The sequence below is a fragment of the Cetorhinus maximus genome, chromosome 6 (assembly GCF_964194155.1).
Source record: "Cetorhinus maximus chromosome 6, sCetMax3.hap1.1, whole genome shotgun sequence".
NCBI classification, from domain to species: domain Eukaryota; kingdom Metazoa; phylum Chordata; class Chondrichthyes; order Lamniformes; family Cetorhinidae; genus Cetorhinus; species Cetorhinus maximus.
In genome coordinates this window covers 18557290-18582380 of record NC_135884.1, presented here as the reverse complement: position 1 = coordinate 18582380, position 25091 = coordinate 18557290, and the positions used below count along the sequence as shown (strand labels likewise).

General features: G+C 42.4%; 1 protein-coding gene across 1 annotated transcript in view; it reads left to right on the top strand.

The window, feature by feature from the left end:
* The first annotated feature begins 1971 nt into the window (after positions 1-1971).
* Positions 1972-25091, top strand: part of ccdc36 (coiled-coil domain containing 36) — a 37064-nt gene continuing 13944 nt past the window's right edge. The window contains exons 1-6 of the mRNA XM_078542906.1: positions 1972-2038; positions 11577-11745; positions 13355-13515; positions 13611-13659; positions 15831-15918; positions 17562-17662. Coding sequence (XP_078399032.1) covers positions 1983-2038; positions 11577-11745; positions 13355-13515; positions 13611-13659; positions 15831-15918; positions 17562-17662 — 624 coding nt within the window. The 5' untranslated portion in view covers positions 1972-1982. The remainder of the gene's footprint in view (positions 2039-11576; positions 11746-13354; positions 13516-13610; positions 13660-15830; positions 15919-17561; positions 17663-25091) is intronic.

Genomic DNA, 25091 nt, shown 5'->3' with positions numbered 1-25091 from the left:
ACCTTCCTGTTTACCATTGATGGATGGGGACCTAGCAGGGAGACTAGGTGCCTCATCCATCTTTCACACTGGCAGTGACCTCCTGAGATCACTGCTTGTGTGAGGGTACACAGGTTTGAGTGCAACCCCAGGAACCCCTGAGTCTGCTTCTGAAGCTGCCTCTCCATGAGAGTCACCACTCTCTCAATGGAGGAGGCTGTGTGTTTGGTGTTAAGGGTCAATGCAGAACTCATGCTTTGCATGGACTCCTCCATGACGGAGACCATGGCATGCAGACCCTCATGGATCTCCGCCAATTCTCCCCACGCATCCCACTGGACATCCAGCATCTGCCGCTTGATGGACGACTCCAGAGACTTGTCATCTGCCTCGGACGCAGCATGGTCCTGGTCTCCAGCTGTGCTCCCACTGTCAGCTCCCTGGGACCTCTCTGCCTTTGCCAGCTCCTATGCGAGCGTGATGTGCCCTCACCGCTGTGCATTACCTGCGGAGACGAATACCTAATGTGCACCAATGTGTGAGTATCTGTGCTGTTGCATGCTTCAGAGAGACAATGTAATGCTGGTGCAGGCGTGTTGTTTTCCTTGAAGCTCAATGGGGGGGTCCTCAGGGTCGCCGGCGGCTCTTGTGGATGGAGCATCTGCGGGAGGAAGGCATAAGATCAGTACATTCAATCATCATAGTCTCTATGCATGCTAGGCAGGCTGAGGAGACAGTGGAATCCTGCTGCATGGTGCCATCTGCATTTGGGCTTCAATGGACTCTCTGGCTACGACAGTTCAGTTTCTGATGAGAGGAGCCCGTTATGTTTCCAGCACCCACTGCATATGCATCTGTCACTTGCACTCTTACCTTCATCCGAGACCCCTGCCTCACCGTGACTGGAGGAGCAAGCTGGCCGGTGACATTCAAGCTCCAGTGCAGCGCTCTCGTGCTTAGTGAGGAGGCAGAGATTTGGCACTCCTCCACCTGTTCTGCGCGCTCGGCAGCATTATGACTTCTCCTGACAGGGAAAAATAGCCTCATTATTGCTACGTGTCCCTGCTGGCCCTTTCCTGGTTCCCATCTGCCCTCCTACCTGGGCATTAGGTGGGCCGTGTCACTGCAGCACATCTCACCCTGCAATGCACTGAGGCCAGTCGTGCTGACATCCCAGCCTTGGCAGGGCAGGCTTAAGTGCCAGTCAGCACACACACTCTTGGACGTTCCAAGAAATGGGCACCCAACTAAAGTTCTCTGCACAGGTCCATGCCACTTCTGCACTTACCCTTGCTGACTGCAGCAGATCATTGAATCTTTTTTGACACTGAAGCCACATGCGGCACACCAAGTCGAGCCCACTGACCTCTGTCCAGGCCCTCTTGTTCAGGTGGGGTGGTCTTCTCTTGCTGTCCCTGGGCATTAAGATATGCTGCTTGGCACTGACCTCCTGGACCAGCACTCCCAGGCACTCGTCTGAGAAACAAGGGCAGAATGCCCACCCAAGCTGCCTCCTGCTTTCTATGACTTGCAGGTGCTGAGGCCATGACTGTACACCAGGACACTTCTTGAACAGCTTCCAGAAAGCTCCCTCAGCCTACCCCACAACTCCTGACGGCCTTCAGGGAGCTGCCTGTTCCGTTTTTTAACACTCCGCCAGGTCCCCATTGGACCCGGCGCCCGACGTGTTCCTGCCCCCGCGCGTGGAAAACGTATCAGCCTTAATTGGCCACCCAGCGTAAGATCGCGTTCACAGCAAAATTGGAGCCAGAAACAAAGATCAGAGAAAAATAAATGCAGATTTGAAGTTAAAGCATCCAGAGCCAAGATAAGAATGTTAAGCCATGAGATAAGTTTCAGATTCACTTTTATGGTTAATATGTGTCATCTTAACTTCTTGTGCAGCTGCTGTATATAAACATTTAACTGTAAACATTGAAACACGTGATTACAGAAACATTTATCTTCTTCAGTTCTATTCTCTTCCAGCAGATATTACAAAGATGAACTCAAACCTATGGAACATTAGAGAGATGTTAAGCATTCCCACAGGACCTGGGTAAGTAGCAATTAAAGAAAAATTAAATATTGTCTATTTAAGACACTTTTATTTTAGAGCCTAGTTGATAATTCCTGAAACAGCACTGTCAAGGAGTGGATGATAATATACAATATAAACTTTCTAGCCAGGTGCAATGAAAATCCAATTTTGTAGCATCTCCAAATCTATTGTTAGCATTGTCCACGCTGCTTTGTATATACAAGGAGCCAAATTAATGTTCTTATATTGTGGTGTATAAATATATCTGGATGTAAGCTGCACTAACTCATCTTAGAACCTTATGCATGCCATGCTTCTCATAATACTCTTTTTTAATAGTTCTTTCTCTCCAGTGGGAATGTCAAGAGCGGTTGATTTACAAAAGACTTAGGGCCGAATCTTCCATTCTAGAGTCTTAAGTGGCGGGTGGGAAAGTTGGAATAATTCCTGCTGGGGGCAGGACAGCTGAACGTGCGTGATCTTCTGCTGTTCAGCTCATTAATTATGCATCTGCGAGGAGCTTGGCGAATCTCGTGGCAGGGCGGGCAGAAAGCCGCCCTCCTGGCTGTTAAATCATGAGGTCCAAGGCCTGGTTCCAGATTTAAAGGGCACCCAGACAGCCATTCACTCAATGTAGGCCTCCCACAGAGTCCTTGCGGCCGCAGCTCATCCTGGATAAGCTGGCAGATGTGAGCAACCACATCCTGGCACATATGAAAGCACCTCTGGCATTGCCTTTCACTCATTTCTAGATCAGGGAACCACCAGCAATATACCCATGGTCAAGCCAATGCTGTTGCAGTGGTCCATTTTCACCAGCATCTTGACCTTCCAGAAGCCTTGCTTCTCTTAGCCCTGTGCCAACCTGCGATGGGCCCTCTTTCTCCTCACCTGGATGAGAGTTGTTACCAAGGCAGGATTGTCTACAGCCTGCATCTTTGATGCCTCAGTGGATATGTGAATGAATTGAAGTGATGCATTTAGCAAGCATGTCCTTTATAGGCTAAGCCCTTCACCTGGACTCCACCTAGACATGGCAACCCCATCCCACCCTTTCCAGGTGAAGGACATCCTGGAGTGCCAGAGATGGGTGTTCCTCCCATTCATACATGACTGCGCATGGAGATATTGCTCTTTGACCAGGGTGATGAGAGCCATGTGCAAGAAGCTTTCCTCTGACATTATTCCACTTGCCTTCTCTACCCTCAAGACTCTATAGAGAGACTATTGCCTTGGCAGCATGGAAAGACTAACCACATGAGCCCTTGTTAGCCATGACCATTCACCTGGGAGGATGGAGATTTGGAGTCGCAAGTTGGCCATCCATCAGCTGTGCCCCTTGCGCCATTCACCTCCCTCCCTCCATTCATCCCTGCCTCTGATTGCAACCAATAGCAAATGGCTCAGAATGAATGTCAGCTCCGCACATTGCTGGGATCTCAATGTTATGAGACCCATGAGCCGGGAACAAACTTGCTACTGCCTGGGCTTCACCATAGAGAGGAGAACACTACTGAGCATGGTTGATGTCCAGTTGCCACATAAATATTAGGGTGTCCCTTTAGTCGGCCACTTTTCTGACCTTGAACTTCACCCACCCGAAAAGACCATCCTCCCACTTCGAGGGATCTCACTGTCTGACTGTGTGGTCAAGGTCAGATTTGAAAAATGATATATGTCATCCTTCCAGAATCAGTCCACCATTCTCCACTCTCCCCCTGTCACCCACCAACTTACCCCCATCACACGTGTGCCCACCCAATATCACCATTCCTCTTCCCCTCTGTCACCTTTGAACCTCCCCCCGTTACCCTGGACCCTATCACTATCCAACTCCACATGCCTTCCTTCCTCTCAGAGCTGAAACCCTATTACCACCCCCATGCCCACCCTGCCCCTGCCCCTCCTGTTATCCACACCACCTGCCTTGTCCCCCTCTGTAAAACCCCCAGCCACATGAGACCTTCACCTACCAATCTCTCACCCTGGCCCTGACACCCTACCATATCCCACTCCTCTCTCTGACTGTGACTGTTCTATCCTATCACAAGTACCCTGAAGTCACACACCCTCCCCCACCCAGGATCCCACAGTCGATGGCCTTGTCCTCTAAGACATTCACCCCAACCCCTTCCCCAGACACTCTTCCCCCCCCACCCCCCCAACACCTTCTCCAGACACTCTTCCCGCTCTCCCCTTTCCCGGACCCTCTCTCCTCCCCCGGACACTCTCTTCCATCCCCCCTCTCCCGGACATACTTCCCCCTCCCTTCCCTGGACACTCTCCCACCACTCCCCATTCCCAGGACAATCTTTCCCTCCACCTTCCCCGGAAGTGCTTTACACTTTACCCCCCCCCCCCCTTCCCCAGACACTCTCCCCCTCCTTCTCCAAAAGCTCTCTCACCCCTTCCCTGGACTCTCTTTAACCTCTCCCCCGTTATGTCGTGGCACATGATGTGTGCCAGGCAGACCAAATCCACGAGGGAAACTTGGTTCCGCTATCACCACAGTTTTGTAATTTGTATTTATTACGAGATGTGTACACTGAAATCAGAAGTATTAAGTCCACCAAGACCTTTAGCAATTTTAAAAATTAAGTTAAAATATTTTAAACAAAATATAAAAGATTTCAAGCACATACATTAGACTACAAATTACTTACTACTATAATAACTCCTAAAATTCCTAATTAATCTGATCCCCAGTTACACCCTCTTTAAGGCAACAGAATAGATTTTAGATTTAAAACAGAAGTGGCAAGTTAACACAACACCAACTTGACGGTGGAATTCCAAGTGGCTTTTCCCCAACTTCAGTTTCGTTATACAGCTGACTTATTCACACATGGTTAGAGGCTTCGTTAAGGGTATTTCATTAACTCCTGTAAGATCTAACTCCTGTTAGGTCTTATATGGCCTTCCGACACATAGCCTTTCATTCTCTTTTATATATCTTTATCTCTTAATATGTAAATTCTATTGTTCTATATGTCTTTGAAACTGTATCTTCCTCATAATATAAAAATTTTCATGTTGCCAATATATTGTCAGTACCCTTTGGGAAAAATAAACACATTCCTTAGCCTTGCTTATCTGGCTAGTTGTAAACAGACTAAGATCGCTTTGAAATCCAAATCTCTTAACTTATCTAACAATGCAAATTCCCTTCACACCCTGCATGCTAAGCCAGCATCCGTGTTTACTCATTAGCATGTCAAGTACCTAGCTTCTTTTGATGATTTAAAGCATACAGTTTAGTTGACTACAAAATGTAATTAAATCATACACAGACCCAACTATACTTAGCCCCATAAACCTACTTCACAATAAACCAGAAAAATATTATGAAAATTATCATACTTTCATCACACCCCCTTCCCTGGACACACTTCCCCACCACCCCCACTTCCCTGGACACTCTGCCACACTGCTCCCTTCCCCAGACACACTTCTGCCCCCTTCCATCTCCTGGCACTCTCCTCCCCCACCACCACTTCCCTGCTTAGCCTGCCTTCCTTGTCCAGCATTTGCTCCTCCACCCTACCCCTCCCCCTTCCAGCCTTCGCCTCCCTCCCGCGTCCAGCCTTGGTGCAGCTTTTGATATCAGCACTCAATATGCTTTGGGCACATGTGTTCAATTCCTACCACAGTAGCTGGTAGAATTTAAATTCAATTAATAAATTGGGAATATGAAGCTAGGCTCAGTAATGGTGACCTTGACAACTGTCATCAATTGTTGTAAAAACCCATCTGGTTCACTAGGAACAAGCCATTCCCTTGGGGGGGATGGGACGTATACTCTTCCATGATTCCGATACTAATCCTCTGCCCACTGGCTGGGAAGATGCAGAGGAACACTGAAATTTTGGAGCAGAGAAGACTGGTCTTGAGTTGATGGACCATTCCTTCAAGCCTAAGAGTTATGTAAATGTGTGCATTATTTTAAAAAATAAAGGCAGAAGAATTATGAAACAAGTGTTCACCTTTGATGAGGTAACACCATAATAACTATAGTGTGGGAAAAAAAATGCCCTTTAGGGAAGGAAATCTACCAACCTTACCCTTACCTTATATGTGTTTCCAGATCCACAGCAAGGTGGTTGACCCTTAACTGCTCTCTGAAATGGCCTAGCAAGTCACCTAGTTCAAGGGCCATTAGGGATGGACAACAAATGCTGGCCTTGCCAGCGACGTCCACATCCCATGAAAGAATAAAGAAAATCTATCCACGTAACTGAAGTTCCTCATCCCTGGAATCATTCTCATGAATCTTTTCTGCAACTTTTCAAATGTCTTCCCATCCTTCCTAAAGTGTGGTGCCCAGAACTGGACACAGTCATCCAGTTGCAGCTGAACCAGTGTTTTGCATAGGTTTATCAGTAACTTGCTTGCTTTTCTACTCTTTGTGCCTATTTTTAAAGTACAGCATCCTTGTATGCTTTATAAACCACTTTCTCAGTGTGCCCTGTCACCTTCAATGATTTGTGCACATACAGGCCCAGGTCCCTCTGCTCCTCTACACCCTTTAGAATTGTATCCTTTATTCTATATTGCCTCTGCTCATTCTTCCTAATTTCACATTTCTCTGCATTAAATTTAAACTGCATTTGCCTGTCCATTCCACCAGACCCCTCACAGTTCAGAATACTTCCAAGTTTTGTGTCATCTGCAAATTTGAAATTGTGCCCTGTACACCCAAGTCTAGGTCATTAATATAGATCAAGAAAAACAGTGGTCCTAACACCGACCCCTGGGGAACCCCACTACACACTTTCTTCCAGTCCAAATAACAACTGTTCACAACTACCCTTTGTTTCCTGTCATTCAACTAATTTTTATCAATTCTGCTGTTCTCCCTTCTATTCCACGGGCTCTAACTTTGCTGCCAAGCCTGTTATGTGGCACATTATCAAATGCCATTTGAGTGTTCATGTATACCACATCAACTGCATTACCCTGATCAGCCCTCTCTGTTGCCTCATCAAAAAACTCAAGGAAGTTAGTTGAACATGATTAACCCTTCACAAATCCATGTGACAGTTAATTTTGTCCTTAATTATCTTTTTTAAAAGCTTACCCACCACCAGTGTTCTGTAATTGATGAGATTATCTTTACACTTTTTTTGAACAAGGGTGTAGCATTTACAATTCTCCAGTCCTTTGGGACCACCCCTGTAACTAAGAAGGATGGGATGATTATGGTCGTGTGTGCTTGATTTCCACCCTAGCTTCCCTCAGTATAAATGGATGCCACTCATCTGTCCCTGGTGACTTGATCTTGTAGCCACAGAATTTTTGAGATTTGTCTTTGGAACCCCGGCGGGATTTTCTGGCCTCGACAACAACGAGCATATCGCAGGTGGGACGGAAAAATTTGCAGAGCTGTAAAACTCAACGGTTTTCCAAATTTTCCCGTCCCATCCACGATGATGCCCACTGGTGTTGGGGCCAGAAAATCCCATCCTCTCTTCCTGAAAAGGCGGTGGAAACAGGGTCTTTGAATATTTTTAAGGCAGAGGTAGATAGATTTGTGAAAAGCAAGGGGGCGAAAGGTTATTGGGGGTAGGTGGGAATGTGGAGCTGAGGTTACAATCAGATCAGCCATGATCTAATTGAATGGTGGAACAGGCCCAACAGGTTGATTGGCCTACTCGTATTCCTAATTCATATATTCGTATGTCCAGTTTCTGGTCAATGGTGATCCCCAGGATGTTGACAGTGGGGAATTCAATGATGGTAACACCATTGAATGTCAAGGGGAGGTAATTAGACTCTCTCTTGTTGGAGATGGCCATTAACTGGCACTGTGTGGCACACATGTTACTTGCCACTTATCCGCCCATGCTTGAATGTTGTCCAAGTCTTGCTGCATGCAGACACAAATGGCTTCATTATGTTTGTTTAGATGTTATGGTGAGGATGAAGACATGAGGTGAGTCAGGTAATACCAAAGGTCCTCTCTACATGTAAATGCTCACTCACCAAGACCTGTTGACTAAGAGAAAGTGGAGCCAGAAATGAGCTGCAAGAGCAAGGACAGCACAACTGTCAGCATAGAATTCAATAAAGATTGAATCACCTAATAAAGCCACTTAACAGACACCTTTCCCCTTCTCTACATACCCTCACAATTTAGGTGGAGACAGTGGCTTGGTGGTACTGTCACTGGACTAGTAACCAGAGGTCCAGGCTAATGCTCTGAGGATGTGGGTTCAAATCCCACCATGCAGATGGTGGAATTTGAATTAAATTAATAAACCTGGAATTGAAAGCTAGACTCGGTAATGATAACCATGAAACTATGATCGATTGTTGTTAAAACACATCTGGTTCATTTCCTTCAGGGAAGTGTTAGGAAATAGAGATAGTTTAAGTAAGTTATTTGGGTGTGTTAGGAATAAGGTATATCTTTAAATTTATTTTATATTTGTTTTCTATTTGTGGGTCAGAAGGTGAAATCTGGGATCTAGTTTCATTTTTGAGTGGAGAAAGCAGGTCTAAAGCTCTGTTTGTATACCTGCACTTCTAATGAGATTTTTATGACTCTTGAAGGAGAGTTATGGCAAACAAGAGTAAGAAAAAAACTGTGCCATTGCCTAAGGAGTCCAGAGAGGGAGGACCCGCCCACACACACACATAGAAAAAACTAAAACGAAAAGCAGTTCGAGTTTAGTTGGAAGCAGCTGCCAGAGACTGGACAGCAGAGGGACAGATAGCAAGTCCCAAACTGAAATTGAAACCAGGATTCCAGAGAGACTGGATATTGGAAGAGGGAACTGCAGAGACAGTAGATTTTCCAAAAGAGCCAAAAGGTCCCAAGGCCAAGCAGTGAGACAGAAAGGAGGGGTCCCAAGAAGACCGTCCAAGGAAGAACAGGAGTCTGGAAAAGGTCCTGTTCTGTGGAAGTAGCAGTAAGGAGCAGAGAGGAAGGCTTCAAACTTCAAGCTTAAAGAGAAGAAAGCTGTAGGAAGCAGATATACAGCAAAAACGGCTTGTGAGAAGTCAGAAGGTCCAAGGAGACAGCTGAAGATCTGTAACCTTTACTTTGGGCATGTGAAGCAGTGGTGTACTGTTGACGGCTGAGTCAGTGAGAGAGAGTGCATGGAAGAAAGCTTGAATGCATGTGGTGACCCAGGATAGAGGAACATCAGAAGCAGAGTCTGAAACCCTGGAGGTGGACCCTTGTGGAAGGCGTCTGAGAGAAAGCGTCGGTTTGGGAGAAGATTCCAAAGCAAGTTCATGGAGAGTGGAGATTGGAAACCCTCATGTGTAAGACGGCGTTCAGTGAGACCGGTTGGCTCACGGTGTGACAAGCGTCTGGGAGGGAGTTGAGGAGAGATCCATAGTGTCTGTTTGGGGTGGCATCTGTCACTTGGTTTCAGAATGTGGTGTGCCTGACCACAGGTCACCTATTGGTTTGCATGGACTATGTACTTACTGTGAACATTAGAGTATAAGATAGCTTTTGTAACTTGTGCTATCCTTACAAATCTGTATATATATCTGTAAAGGTATAGTTGTGGGTGAAGGAGTTTTATAATATAGTTCATGTTTTCTTGTTTAACAAATGTTTTATTCTTTTCTTAAAAGGTCATCAGCTGACTCCTATGACTTTGTTCAGTAGCTACTCTCCGTGTATCTAAACAAAAAATAAAAGTTAGAATCTATCAAGTCAGATTCTACTCTGGGATTTGGCTTGTTCAGTACTAACATCAGCTGGGATCACAACAGAAGGAAATTTGCCATCCTTACCTGATCTCTCCAGACCCACAGCAATGTAGTTGACTCTTAACTGCCCTCTGAAATGACCTAGCAAGTCACTCAGTTCAAGGGCAATTAGGGATGGGCAGCAAATGTTGCCTTTGCCAGCAACACCCACATTCCATGAAAGAATTTTTTTAAAAATCAACCTCATTTATCAAGTCTGCTTCCAAGGTTCCCTTTATGTATTAGAAGCCTGCATTCCCCCAGCCACCATCCAAAAGTCCAAAGCATACACAGGAATGGACTCACAACTCTGTGAGCAATTCTTTGTACCTTAAAAACAAAATATTCATAGGAAAAATCTAACAAAATCAATTCTTCTTTCTACAACTACTTCTTAACACAATGGCTATCCTTCATGCCAGATAAGTGTTTCCAACTATTTCCTCAGCCCACCCACAAATCATTAATGGGAAACTAGATAAACATGTGAGGGAGTAAGGAATAGCAGGTTATGTTGATAAAGTGAGATGAAGAGGTGTGGGAGGGCACTTGTCTGAAGCATAACATTGATATGGACCTGGTGGGCCAAATAGCTTGTTTCTGTGCTGTACATTCTGTGGAATCCTACGGGCAGTATAGATCAGGAATTGAATATTTTCAGGGAAACACATCTATTTTCAGCTAAAAAAAATATTTAGGAGGTAATTTGCTTGCATTAAATAGCATTGTATTATTTAAATAATTATTAATTGCTTGTAGTAGGTGTACAATCTTTTGAACTTTTAAGGGGTGACTGGCATTACACAATTTCTACATTGGTGGCGATCTGACAGCCCCACTTGGGTTAGAATAATAAGAGGCAGAGGGACCTCAGAAGCAGGTGGAAGGAAGAAATAGAGCTGCAGATCAGATCAGATAAAAAGGGTGGGCTTACAGAAATCTTTTCAAAAGAAAGTATAGGCCTAGGACAACATGGCTGTACTTGTCCAAGGATAAGTGCATAGGGAGGCTGCCTTTCTCTAGGAAGGCTGTCACAGAGTTTTGTTGCCTTTTGCAACAAGATCTGTAACCAACTGCCACAAACCAAAAACCACTGAAATGCCTTTTGAGGTCAGGTTCAAGATAGCATCAACACTTTTGCCTTTAGCTCCTTTCAGGCTGCAACAGTGGATATCAGTGAGTCTGCAGTTCATGGTTGTTTTAAAATTGATACGATGGTTGTTTGAATAAGCAATTCCATCATTTTTCTCATGGACAATCAAAAATTGCAGAATAGGGTTCGGTGTTTGCACAGATTGCAGACTTCTCCCAAGTCCAGGGCATTATTGATTGCACCCATATTGCCTTTCAGATGATTCCTTTCTTTGAATTGAAAGGCCTTCCACTCCATTAATGTGTGTGATCACCAGGAGAACCTCATGCAGGTCTGTGGTTACTTTCTTAGCAGATGCCTTGACACTTATTCCAGCAATGCTCCATACCCTCATTGCCCTGCACAGCATGCTGGTTATTTGAGGACAAGGGCTATCCCCTACACAGTTGTCTTTTGACGCTTCTCAGGAAGCTACTCTTGGTAGTCAAACTATAATGTAGACAGATTCATGTCTCAATTAGAAGCTTCATTGAGCAGATATTTGGACTATTCAAGCAATGATTCCTTTGCCTGGACAGGTCTGGTGGTTTCCTCTGACACAGCCCAGAAAGAGTGTCCCATATTATCATTTGCTGTAAGCTACATAATGCTACTTAGCAATGGGAACGCATGATTACAGAATTAGTCTCATATCAGTGCATCTCCGCTCATCTTGGTTGTCTATGCAATGTTTACTTCTGAATTTTTTTGTTACAGGATCACTAAAACTTCTACTCGGAATAGTGCTCCCAGTGACTACTCCAGCTTGACTGATTCTCAGTTTCTTTTTGGATCACAATTCTTTCCTGAGAATTCAGAAACACAGGATTTCAACTTGCCTTCAAGAACACAGAAGAATTCCCAGCAGAACTCACAGCAGATTGAAGTAAGACCACTCTGAACAGCCTGAGCTGGTGTCTGAATCTTGCTCATCTGATTTATGAGTTCAGACAGTCATTATAGAATAATCATAAAATTTTTTAGTTAAGTTTGTGTGACATAGTTGAGTTAAGAAAAGTAAAAGGAGAGTTCATATCAAGTAGCTCCTTGACTGCCAACACGTTGAATTAAATAATTAAATTCCTTGTTTGCATCTCCAGATCCCTACACAGCCTCATGCATCATACTCCTGCAACCTCCTCTAGCTGCCTTCTGTGTCCTTGGGTCCCCTGTCTCCATCCTTTTATGCTCCCCCTTTCCTTTGCCACCTAACTCTAGAACTCTCGCCTTAAAATCTCCTGCCTCGTCACTTCTCTTTTCACCTATAAAAACCTTCTCAAGAATCATCTTTTGAACCAAGTTTTTCTAATCAACTCTAATTCTGCCACAAACTCTTGGCACCTGTTCCTTTATTCTTTTTATTTCCCCGCCCCCCCCCCCCCCCCCCCACCCCACTTTCTACATTAAAGCTGTTACATAAATGTTAGTTGTTGTTTATTGTCATGATAGCACAAACAATGCACTTCACTGAAATTTGAGGATAAAGTTATATCAGAAATGTACTAATGATTAGCGAGATATTTAGGTGAGGATGTGTAAGAAAGTTTCCTATTGGTTTAAGTACATTATCAGACTATTCAGATCCTGCCCCAATTTATCTGTCTGATCCAGTTCTTAATTTATTGGAAATGGGTTTTACCTAAGCTATAATATGGAGCTCCCTACTTTCTACAGGGAGTAGAATACAAGACAGAATACAAGCGTTGCATCTGATGTCCTGTAAAGTGAGATTTCTGATTACAGCCATGTAATTGTGAGTAGATGCCAAGCAAAAATGGATTATATCTCTGAAAGGGGAAAATCAGAGAGAGAATCAGCTCAGGTTGCGCTCTTAGACCTTCTAGCAATCAATTACAGATGGCATTAAAAGAGACCCATGAGCAAGTCACTTATTTGGTCTCTTGACTGTGGATCATTTATAGCACAGGAAGATCATATAAAGGAAAATGGAGGAATTAATTAATAGCAACAATTTTTTCCATCAATAAATGAAAAAAATAGATTGTGCAGTTCAGAGATGTCCTCAGACACTTAAATGGCAAATTTAAAAAAGTGATAGCAGCTGTGAAGCAAGGCATTTGCTCTTACAAATATAAATTTTACACAACAAACGTATGAAATATATGGAATAGAATTTGGCAGATCGGTGGTAAATGGTTTTCATGTTAGAAGATAAATACTTCACAGTTGAGTAAAATATACAGACTTCAAAGCAAGAATGCATTCCAAAATATAAGGATATGAGCCAGGATTGCTCATGTAATTCACAAGTGCCAATAACCATAATTTGAACGTATGCCAAGTATACTGGAGTTTCAGAGTAAAATGTTGTCACCTGCTGCTGAGTGCCCATTTCACAAGTTCTAATATGATTTAGATATTGAATTGAGATTGTGTGAATTATAAGAGCAAGTTGTATTTTTTTGTTTTAGTTAGAGAGAAAGATCAAAAATCCAAGAGAAATACCAAGCTAAGCTATTTCTGTTATTTTATAGAGTGAATCGAAGTTCTATGAAAAATATCAGGCTAAGCCATACTTATTTGCTGCAGATGGCAAAGAGACTCGCTCATTGACTCAGTTTTGTGCTGGGAAACCCAAAGGCTTTCTGGAGCAGTTTGAGATTAGGAGGAGAAAAGCGAAAGACAAAGAAGAGAGGTGGTTCTTGTAGGAAAAATAGCTAACATATACATTTTGATTCTTTCTTCAATATGTTTGATTACAAAAATGTGTTTTATTTATTATTATTTTAGTGAGCTCTTTAATAGCTGGATTTCTAAGCTCCAGGACAGCATTGAAGGGGTATGTAAATGTTAAGTCTGAACATTTTCTCACAATATTAATTTTAGACTTTCAACATTCACTCCAAACATTGGTGCAATAAGCAATAGATCTGGCTATTATTCTAATCACTTTGGTATTAGATCAATTAGGACGTATTTTACACCTTTGGAGGGAAAACAAAGGCTGATTTTCCTCTGTGGGTATCTGCTGGTTGCCTGACCAATGTGGCACAGCCCAGGTCAGCTACATTTAACAGAACAGCTTTTAACTTTCTTGCTTCAGACCTATTTCCTAGCACTTTCTGACTGGGCCCTGTGCCAGTAATTCATTCCTGTCTTATGTAGCTATATGATAGAGAGGCCTATAACTGTGCTCCTAGTTGCACTATTTGGGAGCAGCAGCTAGAAGGCTTAAGGACTATTTTGATATAGGGAGAGAGAAATTAAGTTAGGGGGCGAGAAGGCTCATTTGGATCATAAACACCAACAATATCCTGTTGTGTGGAATGGCCTGTTTCTGTGCTGTAAAATCTATGTAATTCTAGGAAGTGAAGAAAGAAACCCTGTTGTTATTCATTCAGTCTTTTGCAGCTCCAGGAGTCTTCCAAAACCCGTGGTCCGTAGGAGCCTCAACTCCGGCCCTTTTGGCAGGATTCTCCAGGCATCCTCCTGCTGTATATAAAATGAGATGGGAGGCCATGAATGCTTCCTCTCATCTTGCTATTATCATTATACTGAATCAGTCCCTACTACAAGTGTTAGCCCATTGGCATACCATTAAATACCAGCATGGCATAGTAGAAGCAGAGATGTGATGGTTTGGTTTCTGGCCTGTTTTTCTTCTTCAGTATGGCTGTGGAACACCAATTCCTAGGGTGCAGCAAAGAGGAAAATCTACCCTTTAGCATCAAGTGATTTTTCAGGTATTAAAAGATTTTTAAAACTCATGAGGCCGATTTTCTTGACCTGTACCCCTCCTAGACTCTGGGCAAACAGAAAAACAGGGTTGGAGACCAATTACACTTGGCCTCTGACCCCATTAGCTTTCCTCAAGGGGAAAATCAAAATTTGCACTTGCAGTAGGCTCAGACCAAATGTTATCATGGTAATAGGCTAGGAAGGAGCATTCTTCAGACTCAGTTCCCTCTGGCTACATACAAGGTGCACTCATTTCCAGCAGAAACCCAAGATTCTGGTGCTTTGTGCCTGGACTCCCTCACATTGTAGAATTGAGAGGACTATGCAGCAAAGCAAACCACACTCACAGCATAAGTTACCTACATTTTATTCAGAGACTCAACAGATTTTTGGCCCCAAATCTTTCTAGTTGCTGTTGGAGAACAGCAGCCAGAAATCCCTATGGCTGGTAGCCTGGCCCATACTTCCTTTGAACATAAAATTGGTGAATTTACAGTAAGATAACTTAATCTTCGTCATTTTTTCCTTAAATTTGTTGTCTAGATAGACAGCAGTAATAAATACTGGTGTGCACACAAAATATTCTCCACAAAATAGAATTTACAGTTAAACATAATAGCAGATTCAAGAAGAGAAGTCTTTTTTAAAAAAAAGCCTGATGAACCTGAATTGCTTCATGTAGCGCTCTGCTTCTGTTACCTCCCTATTATCTTTCTATGCTACAGATTGATTGTTGATTCTTCTTGTCTACAAATACAACTTTCTCAGTGGGTGTATGGTGCAGCATGCAGCACATCACACCACATTGTGCCAGCTCTTCTTAGGACATCTAGTCGTAAATCCTTTTCCCCTGTTGTCTCAACAGTAAAATATTAGTAGGAAAGTAATATTCTTACCTCTCACATGTACCTAGCTTTAGGCTGTTTGCTGAGCGATACAAGGGTTATATGTTGGCATTAAGGGTAACGTTTCAAATTGGTAAAAAGTCTGAAAAACTAATTATATGTACTCTACAGAACTGTGCACTGATATGCAGAAACCTTTGCTCGTGATTGTAAACCATTTGGGCCTTCATAGAGCACAATTCTTTACTGTTGGTTAGAAAGATACTCAGGATTGTACAGATGCTCACTGGGCCACAGGCCTCAGGTGATGGTGTCTTATATATGCTATATATAAATAATATTCGTAAAAGTCTGACATTTCTCCTGTTGCATACTTGTTCTGAACTTAATATATTAGTAATGACTAATGAATTTTTTTATTTTAAAGATTATAATATGCTTTAATAATCTTGAAAAGAAGGCAGAACTACACAACAGATCGGTTCTAGAGGGATTGGAAAATATGTCAAAAACAAGTAAGCCTACTGTGTTAAAAGGCTTTTCAAATGATGTTTTGTAGAAAGTGATGGGAAGAATGAACACCTCAAAGACAAACCATAGGTCACTCCTTCCCCCACAAACCCACAGATTTAAGAACACAGCGGCATAATCCAGGATGAGTATTTCAAAATCATTAGGCTGGGTGGAATGGGCTACCCCTCATTATTCTTTGGGGTAATTTTTAACTTAGTCAGTAATCTAATGAAATGGATCATCTGCTCATTGTTAGAGACCTGGATGAATTTCATTCCATTGAAATTTAAAACAAATGGAAAGCAACAATGAAACCCAGAACAATCCCATTTAAAAATCGCTACAGTAACACTGTATGCTGGTTTTTAAAGTCCAGGTTTTGATGAACCATACATCAAATGCAGAACTACACAACAGATCGGTTCTAGAGGAATTGGAAAATATGTCAAAAACAAGTAAACCTGCAGTATTAAAAGGCTTTTCAAATGATGTTTTGTAGAAAGTGATGGGAAGAATGGGTACTATCACAGCAACAGAGTATGAAAGACATGTAGATTGGACTGTAATCGCTGGTGTAGCAAACTAAGCACCTTTGCAAAAATAAGCATTACAAGGTTTTTATTTAATGCTAACTGACATTTAATATGTTCCAGATGTGCAGCACTTTTCTAATCAACCATAGAAACTAACACCTTTCATTATGGGATGAATTTTTATGTGTCAAATTGTATTGAAGGAAAATCATCAGGGTGTATTAATGGGTGGTTGATCAGCTACTGTCCACTTTCTGCTGAAGTTGGAAATTTGTGACCTATTTAGAGTTAAAACAGATTATGCAATAATCAACAAATGAATTCTATATCTCAAGAACATGAATAGGAAGGGCTGTAACTCATTGGCCTACTTTGTATTAAATTTAGTATTAGATTCCAGTTCGTTTTATTATTATTTATATACATTATTGACTTCCAAAAGTTAACTTCAAAAATGCCCAATAAATAATTATTGTATGAAAATCTAAATTTTGTCTTTACAAAACAAAAAATCACCAAAAATTCAGGCGTTTTTCAAATGGGTCTTTTGGCTGATTGTGGGTGAGTTTTACATATCATTACATAGCCACTAGGTGGAGCACTATACAGTAGACAAATTCCTAATTATTTCCTGTACAGATTAAACAAGACAAGTTAGTTAATGAACTAAGTATAATTTTCACTATTTAATGGACAGACATTTACTAAAAGCATGAAAGTAATGTTCAAACAAATTGGAAACCATTAAGGTCAAACCATAGTGGTCATATGTAAATTGATAGTTAAATTTCAGAATTTTTTTTGTTTAAGGACTTGCAGGAGTACTTAATGTGTGATTGCTAAACCAGAAATTCCTGTCATATTTAATGCTGCTTCCAATATATTGATGCATAGAAAGATAATATTATTCAGACATTTTCTGGGCAACACTTGAAATTACTTAGATTGCCCTTAGTAACCCAGAACTAATATTCATTTCCAACACCCCAGCCCTCCTTAACCCGGCTTGATTCCCAAGTCCTAACACCTCACCCCCATGCATAGAATTATGACTATTCAATAATTCTGTGAATTGTTCTACATTTCACACGGTATTTTCTCCCTTTTTTCAGTGCAGGAGAACATAACTAAACACTATGAATCAATAGTGAGTGCCTTGGAGGCTAAAAACAGTACTGAGCAAATTCTGGAAATGGACAAGAGACTTGTAGCTGTAAGTTAATTTTTGTTTATAATGTGAAGAAACATACTGTGGATTGAAACAAATGAAGGTTTTTTAATCTCTTATACATAATATTATGTTCGGCAGTTGTTGTTAGAACTCAACCCTAAATTGAATGAATTACTTATCACCATTCTTTAAAATCCAATTAGTGTTTTCTGTGTGTGTTTGAGCCTTGTCTTTCATATTGGGCAGGATTTTCTGGTCGGCGAGCGGGGACGTGGCCCGCTTGCCGATGCATAAAACAACGCGGGATGACATCGAGTAGAACTCCCGACGTCACCCCGCGTCATTTCCATTTTCAGGTCGGCGGGGGGCACATTGAGGCCTTTGAAAAACTAATTAAGGTCGTTAATGGACCTGGAGCCCTGGCGGGCTTCGGAAAAAGCATGAAATCTCATCCACGGGCGGGATGAGGTTTCATGAGGGTATTTAAATTTTTAAGAATAGGGAAATGTGGAAAAGAGCCTATAACATGACCAGGATCCTAGGCCTCACCAAGACCGCCTGCTGCTTTAGAATAAAACCTTCCTGTCTGAGCATTTATTCCAATAATTCAATGATGATGCAATCAGAGAAGGATATGCCCCATCCCTGTCAATCAGAGGAGGATATACCCCACAATAAAACAGGGAGCGCATAGCCCATAGGGCCTTAATTGGCCCGCCCACGTAAAATGGCAGCGCGCCCCCAATCGGGGGCACCGGTCGGAGGCGCACCCATTCCTGCACTCCCCCCACCCCGCCAACAGGGGGAAAATTTTTCCCATTATCCTTTGAGAATTGAAGAACAGCAAGATTTATTCCCCCTGCCAACAGAAGAATCCAGCCATACTTATTGTGACAAACATGCAATTATCAAAAATTAAATAGACTGAAGAAACTAATTTATCTGCCATTATTTTTATGATAATTTTGGTCATGTGAAATATGCATAATCACTTGGCAAAGTTTATACTTATGCTGCTTAAATTGTATGTCAGGTCGGGTTTGTCTATTGTTCTAATAATGGCGAGTGCTTTTTTTTTACTATTTAAGTCCATAAGTTTCAGCAAATGCTCGATGTAAATGGGGGAACCTGTGCCAATGTGCATTAAACATTTTATTTTTATCTCATTTCAACAAAGGCAATTCTCAGAATTGCTAATTAGAATTAAAAGGATTTGAGAATGTATTTTTCACTTATGGTGCTACATACATTTGTAGATTCTTAATTTATCAGATATGTATTTTGTTAATAAAAAGGAATCAGTTGCATTCTCATTTTGTTGCTGGCACACTATTTACTAACTAAGGGTAGGCAATAGATTTATTTGCAAACCTTTACCAGTTTCTCTGTGATAGTCAGCAATTAACAGGTGCAGTACAATCTCCGATTGACTTATCTGTAATTATTTCATCCTTTTTGGAGATCAAGATGTTTTGATTTGCCACTCTATCTCCAAAGCCCAGGCTGAGGTCAGAACTATTGTGTTGGGAACTGCTAGTTTACACCTGTGTCCTACCACTCTGTGGTTTAGAAATTGGGGTGCGCTTAGCACTCGGAGGGATGCAATTCCTACACTTGGTGAGGGCCAAGGTATTGTTGAATAGTAGCCCACAGTGAAATTAGCAAAGTTGTCAGGTAACTGAGGAAGAGGAATGCAGTGGCCAAGTCAGGGTGACTAGTCATTGGCGTGGGAGAGACTGCTTCCCACAAAGTTTGAATGTGCCGTTGGAACACTCCTGCTCCTTCTGGCTCCGCATTCAGGTGAGTATATGGAGGGCTTCCTACTGGTTAGTGTCGTGTGAGTTCAGCCTGTGGTGCTTGAAGCGCATTAATAGAGAATGGGTTTGTAAGAAGCACAGGACTCTACTTTAAATAAATTATTTCCATCTTCAAGTGTTCATGATGTGCCTCCTAATTCCAGTGCTACCATTTTACCCAGTATGGAGACTTAGGAGTTGCGCAATGCCAGTGCCCAAAAAATAGAGCGATTCCTAGGAATGTGATACACCAATGCATTAAGCTCTATATTAATATTGTGTGCTTTATGAAAGGAAAATAATGTAATCACTTATAGAAAATTTGATTCTTACATCTCCTAGCAGTCCTATGTGATCAAATATTCTCCACCTGCTTGGATGAGCACAGCTCAATAACACTCAAGAAGCTTGACACCATCCAGGTCAAAGCAGCCCACTTGATTAGCACCCCATCTACAAACATTCACTCTCTCCACCATTGACACACAGTGGCAGCAGTGTGTATCATCTACAAGATGCACTGCAGGAATTCACCAAGCCTTCTTAGACAGCATCTTCCAAACCCACAACCACTACCATCTGGAAGGGCAAGGGCAGCAGACATATAGGAACACCACCACCTGGAAGTTCCGCTCCAAGCCACTCACCATCCTGACTTGGAAATATATCGCCGTCCCTTCACTGTCGCTGGGTCAAAATCCCGGAACTCCCTCCCCAACAGCACTGTGGATGCACCTATACCACATGGATTGCAGCTGTTCAAAAAGGCAGCTCTCAACCACCTTCTCAAGGGCAATAAATGCTAGCCTAGCAAGCAACGCCCGCATCCCATAAATGAATAAAAAAGGAGCAGGAGTAGGTCATTCAGCCCTTGAAGCCTGCTCCACCTTTGGTGGATTCTTGAAAGTGGATGATAGACATGTTGCTGGCCAAAAATTATGTTTTTTACAAAGTAGTTAATAATTCTGTGGTGAACCATTACAGATCAGACTTTACTAATAGACAGGTCTATCTTCTGTCTCCTAAACTTTACATTGCATTTTCTGCTATTTTCAGGAATTATTCTCAATAGTTAATTTCTCTTATGACCAAACAATATGAAAATGACACAAAAGAAATTATAGGAGGCTTATTACACATTAATTACACTTCTAGTCTGCATTAATGTTTCGTATATCATCTATGACTCACTCTGCCTCCCATTTCCTCTAATGAAACACAGACTGACAGTAAGTCAAGGTATGTGAATAAACTGTATACAATGATATTTCTCAGTGCTAATGCCAGCATTTCTCAAAGCTAATGTACTTTGAACAGTTTTAGTACAAGTGATGGGAATCTTATAGTCTAAACAAACTTCACTGTGTTTGTTAAGAATTTTTTTTCAATTTTGCATGTCTAATAAAAGGTCGAAATGGGTTAGAAACAGGATAAGACACTTTCTTAACTTATGCTAGTGCACATAGAATAGCAACCTACCTGCTGCCTATGGCATGGTTGACCACCCCATCGTCCTTGAATGCCACTCAACTGTCAGTAAGCTGCGTGGGACTGCAGTGCCCAGTTCCATTTATCTGTCTAATCATAGCCAGAGTATCATTTACAGTGGCTTCTCATCCTGCACCCACACTGTTACCTCTGGTGTCCCCCAAGAATCTATCTTTGGCCCCCTCCTATCTACATGCTAACCCTTGCTCACATCAAACCATAGCATTAGTTTTCACATGTATGTTGTGACACCCGCTGTACCTCACCAGGGCCTGGGAGAGGAGGGTGCACAAGGTGCAAAACACCAGGGCCTGTGCCCTACAGGGGCTGGGGCTCATTCTCCACCATCACTCTCAGCTCACTTCTTTGCTGCTGCCCTCCCCCTGCCTTTAATGTCATTTCCTGTCCCACACTGGAAACTGCCTGCAGTGGCTGCTGGGAGCTATAGTTTCCAAGGGTTAGCTGTCAGCTTCTGCTTGTGTTCCAGGAGTTAGAGGGCCACCCCAGTTTACAAAGTCTCTAAGTGTATAAGGATGTAAGATCCTAAACGTTATTGACAAGGTGGACGTGGAAAGGATGTTTCCTCATGTGGGTGAGTCCAGAACAAGGGAGCACTATTTTAAAATTAGAGATTGCCCTTTTAGGACAGAGATGAGTAGAACTTTTTTCTCTCAGAGGGTTGTGCGACTTTGGAACTCTCTGCCTCAGAAGGCGATGGAAGCAGAGGTCATTGAATATTTTTAAGGCAGAGGCAGATAGATTCTTGTTAGGCAAAGGAATCAAAGGTTATTGGGGGTAGATAGGAATGTGGAATTTGAAACGCAAACAGATCAGCCATGATCTTATCAAATGGCAGGGCAGGCTAGAGGGGCCGAATAGCTGACTTCTGCTCCTATTTTGTATGTTCGTAAGTCAATGTTTGAGTTTCCAGAGGTTAGATATGATGACAGTGCCACCCGAGTTCCGTCAGATTTACTCCCTTGCTTTACGCATACTGTATGTGTGATGTTTTTTAACAATTCCTCTCTGCTGTCCACTTGGTAATCACCCCTCCAGTCCAAATTCTAAGAAGCCCTTGAATGTCAAACCTGGGGGTGCAGAGAAGGGTATTGCAGAACATTCTGAGCTGAGGATATTTCTTCTGCAAAGATGAGTTCTTTCAAAGCGACGATCAATAACCATTTCTAATTATATCACACCTTTCACATTTAAAATAAAAACGTGCTAGGGTTTTCCCCAGGTAGGTGAACGGAGAAATTGACAGTGAACCAGGAAGGGAGAGATTCAGAGAGGTGATTGGCTAGAGAAATGGGTTCTGAAAGGTTTTAAAGGAGTGAGAGATTGAGTGGCAGAGAGACTGATTTGAGAAGGAATGCTAGAGGGTAAGAAGAGAGGTTCCATAAGATATCACTGGCCATTGGTGACCAAACATGGCCAGAGTAATGCTAATTCATGCACCCACCATTAGAAGGATCAACAAAACTGTAATGGTTTAGTTTTTCTGTGTTTCTGTTAATGTCTTCTTTGTAAATGTGTAAGAAAAGAGAGACCGAGATATAACCTTGCTGATGAACTGGTCATCTCCAATAATGTGGAATAGGGCCTATAACATGACCAGGATCCTAGGCCTCACCAAGACCGCCTGTTGCTTTAGAGTAGAATCTTCCTGTCTGAGCATTTATTCCAATAATTCAATGATGATGCAATCAGAGAAGGACATGCCCTGTCCATGTCAATCACAGGAGGACACACCCCTAAAGTGAGGGAATAAGAGGCCCTGAAACAGGAGAAGTACCTGGCCTTGTACCTCACCACCACCTCTCACCTCCGCTACAAGGATATTTGCAGGTGAGATATGAAGTTGGTTGACATTGATGCTGACAAGTGGGAGACAGTTGCTGACAGCTGTGATCTCTGGAGGCTTGACTATTTGGAGGGGCATTGAAAGAGGCAAGGAGAAGCAGAAAGGTCAGCTAGAAGAGGGACCAGAGTAAACAGAGGCCCGTGAATCCTGCAACTTCTCAGCCCAATGCCTGCAAATACAGCAGAGATCGTCATGCCAGAATGAGGCCACTGAGCCATACTAGGCAATGTTCAACACAGAGTTGGCCATCAAGGTACAAACCATTGTCTCCCAACACCGAAGGCTGCCAAAGATCATTGTCCGACTATCTGAGCTCATTTTCTGTTGAAACCCTCGTTGATGCCTTTTTTACCTCTAGACTTGACTATTCTAACACGCTCCTGGTTGGCCTCTCCCATTCTACCCTCCTTAAACTTGAGGTCATCCAAAATTCTGCTGCCCCTATCCTCACTTGCACGAAGTCCTACTGACTTATTATCCTTGCGCTTGATGGCCTGCATTGCTCCCAGTTAAGCAACACCTGAATTTTAAAATTATCCTCCTTGTTTTTCAAATCCTGCCAAAGCCTCACTCCGCCCTATCGCTGTAATCTCTGCCAGTGCCACAACTCTCTTGAATTATGTGCGGTCATCTCATTCTGCCTTTTTGCGCATCCTTGATTTTAATTGCTCCACCGCCGGTGGTCTCACCTTCAGCTGCCTTGACTCCAAACTCTGGAATTTCCTCCTTTAAACCTCCCCGTCTTTCTACCTCTCTTTCTGTGTTTACGATGCTCCTTAAAACCTACCTCTTTGGTAATGTTTTGGCCATCTGCTCTGATATTGCCTTCTGCAGCTTGGTGTCAAATTTTGCTTGAAAATGCTCCTGTGAAGTACCTCGGGACATTTTATTACATTAAAGACACTACATAAATACAAGTTGTTGTAAATTGTGATCAAGTGCAGCTACATTTCTGTGGTGGTTTCTGTGACAAGGAGAGTGGTTGATCTTGGGGAGTTTGTAGCCCTTCTTACAAGATGAGCTGTACTTTTATTGGAGAACTTCACAGAATGATACATAACTGACTGGGGGCATTCAGCTTGCTCTGACTATGAAAGAGATATTCAATTAGACCCATTTCCTTGTTCTTTTCCCATAGCTTTGCAGTTTTTTTCCACTTCAAGTATTTATCTAATTCGCTTTCTAAATTGATTGTTGAAACTGCTTTCACCACCCTTTCAGGCAGTATATTCCAGATCTTAACTTGCTACGTAACATTTATTTTCCTAATGTGACCTGTGGTACTTACACCAATTACCTTAAGCCTGTGTGTGCTGGTAATCGATCCTTTTGCCACTGGAAAGTTTCTCCTTTACTCCATCAAACCCCTTCGTGTTTTTGAACATCTCTATCAAACCCCCTAAACTTCTTTATTCTGAGGAGAACAATCCCACTTTCTCTAGTCTCTCAGTATAATTAAACTCTTTCATTTCTGGTACCATGCTAGTAAATTTCCTTTGCACCCTTTGAAGGCCTTGACATCTTTCTTAAAGTGTGGTGCCAGAATTGGTCATAGTACTCCAGCACAGGCCTAACAAGTGTTTTACAAAGGTTCAGCATAACTTCCTTTGCACTCTGTGCCTTTATTTATAAAGTCATGGATCCTGTTTGCCTTTTTAACAAGCTTCTCAACTTGTCCTGTCACCTTCAAACCAGTCAAAGACTGGTGTACGTACAGACCCAGGTCTCCATTCCTGAGCCCTCTTTAAAAGTATACCATTTAGTTCAAATTGTGTCCTCTCGTTCTTCCTATCAAAATGAATCACTTCTGTAAGGAAAAGAGGAAACACGAGAATAGCTTACCTTGGAGTACTGTCACACGTCTCCTAGAATTCAGCTCCAGTGGTATTGATGGAGACCTGAAAGTTGATAACAAATAATAAAAAATGCCAATTGTCCATCCTGATGAAGTGACAAATTGCCATTCTGAAGTTCCCGGTTCGTACATGGCATGCAGCCAAGGAATGTTGGAAATCATGTACTGCCTGTAGTATATCAGTATTTTGAAAAGCACAATATATATGTTTTGTTCACTTGAAGGTACCATACAGATTTATACCTGCAGAGGAACTCTACAAGCACAAGCAGAGAGTCTGAAGGGGCTGTTTTAATAAAAGAAGCCATGTTGTTCATGCCTTTTTACTTCTGGCCATTTCTAGTCCTAAGAACCCACACTACTGATGAGGATAATACAAAATAAGAAGGAATGAAGGGTTTTACTCACTCTGTGCAGAGAAAATAGCGTTTCAAGCTGCACACTTAGAGAAACACTCAGTCTGTTCCA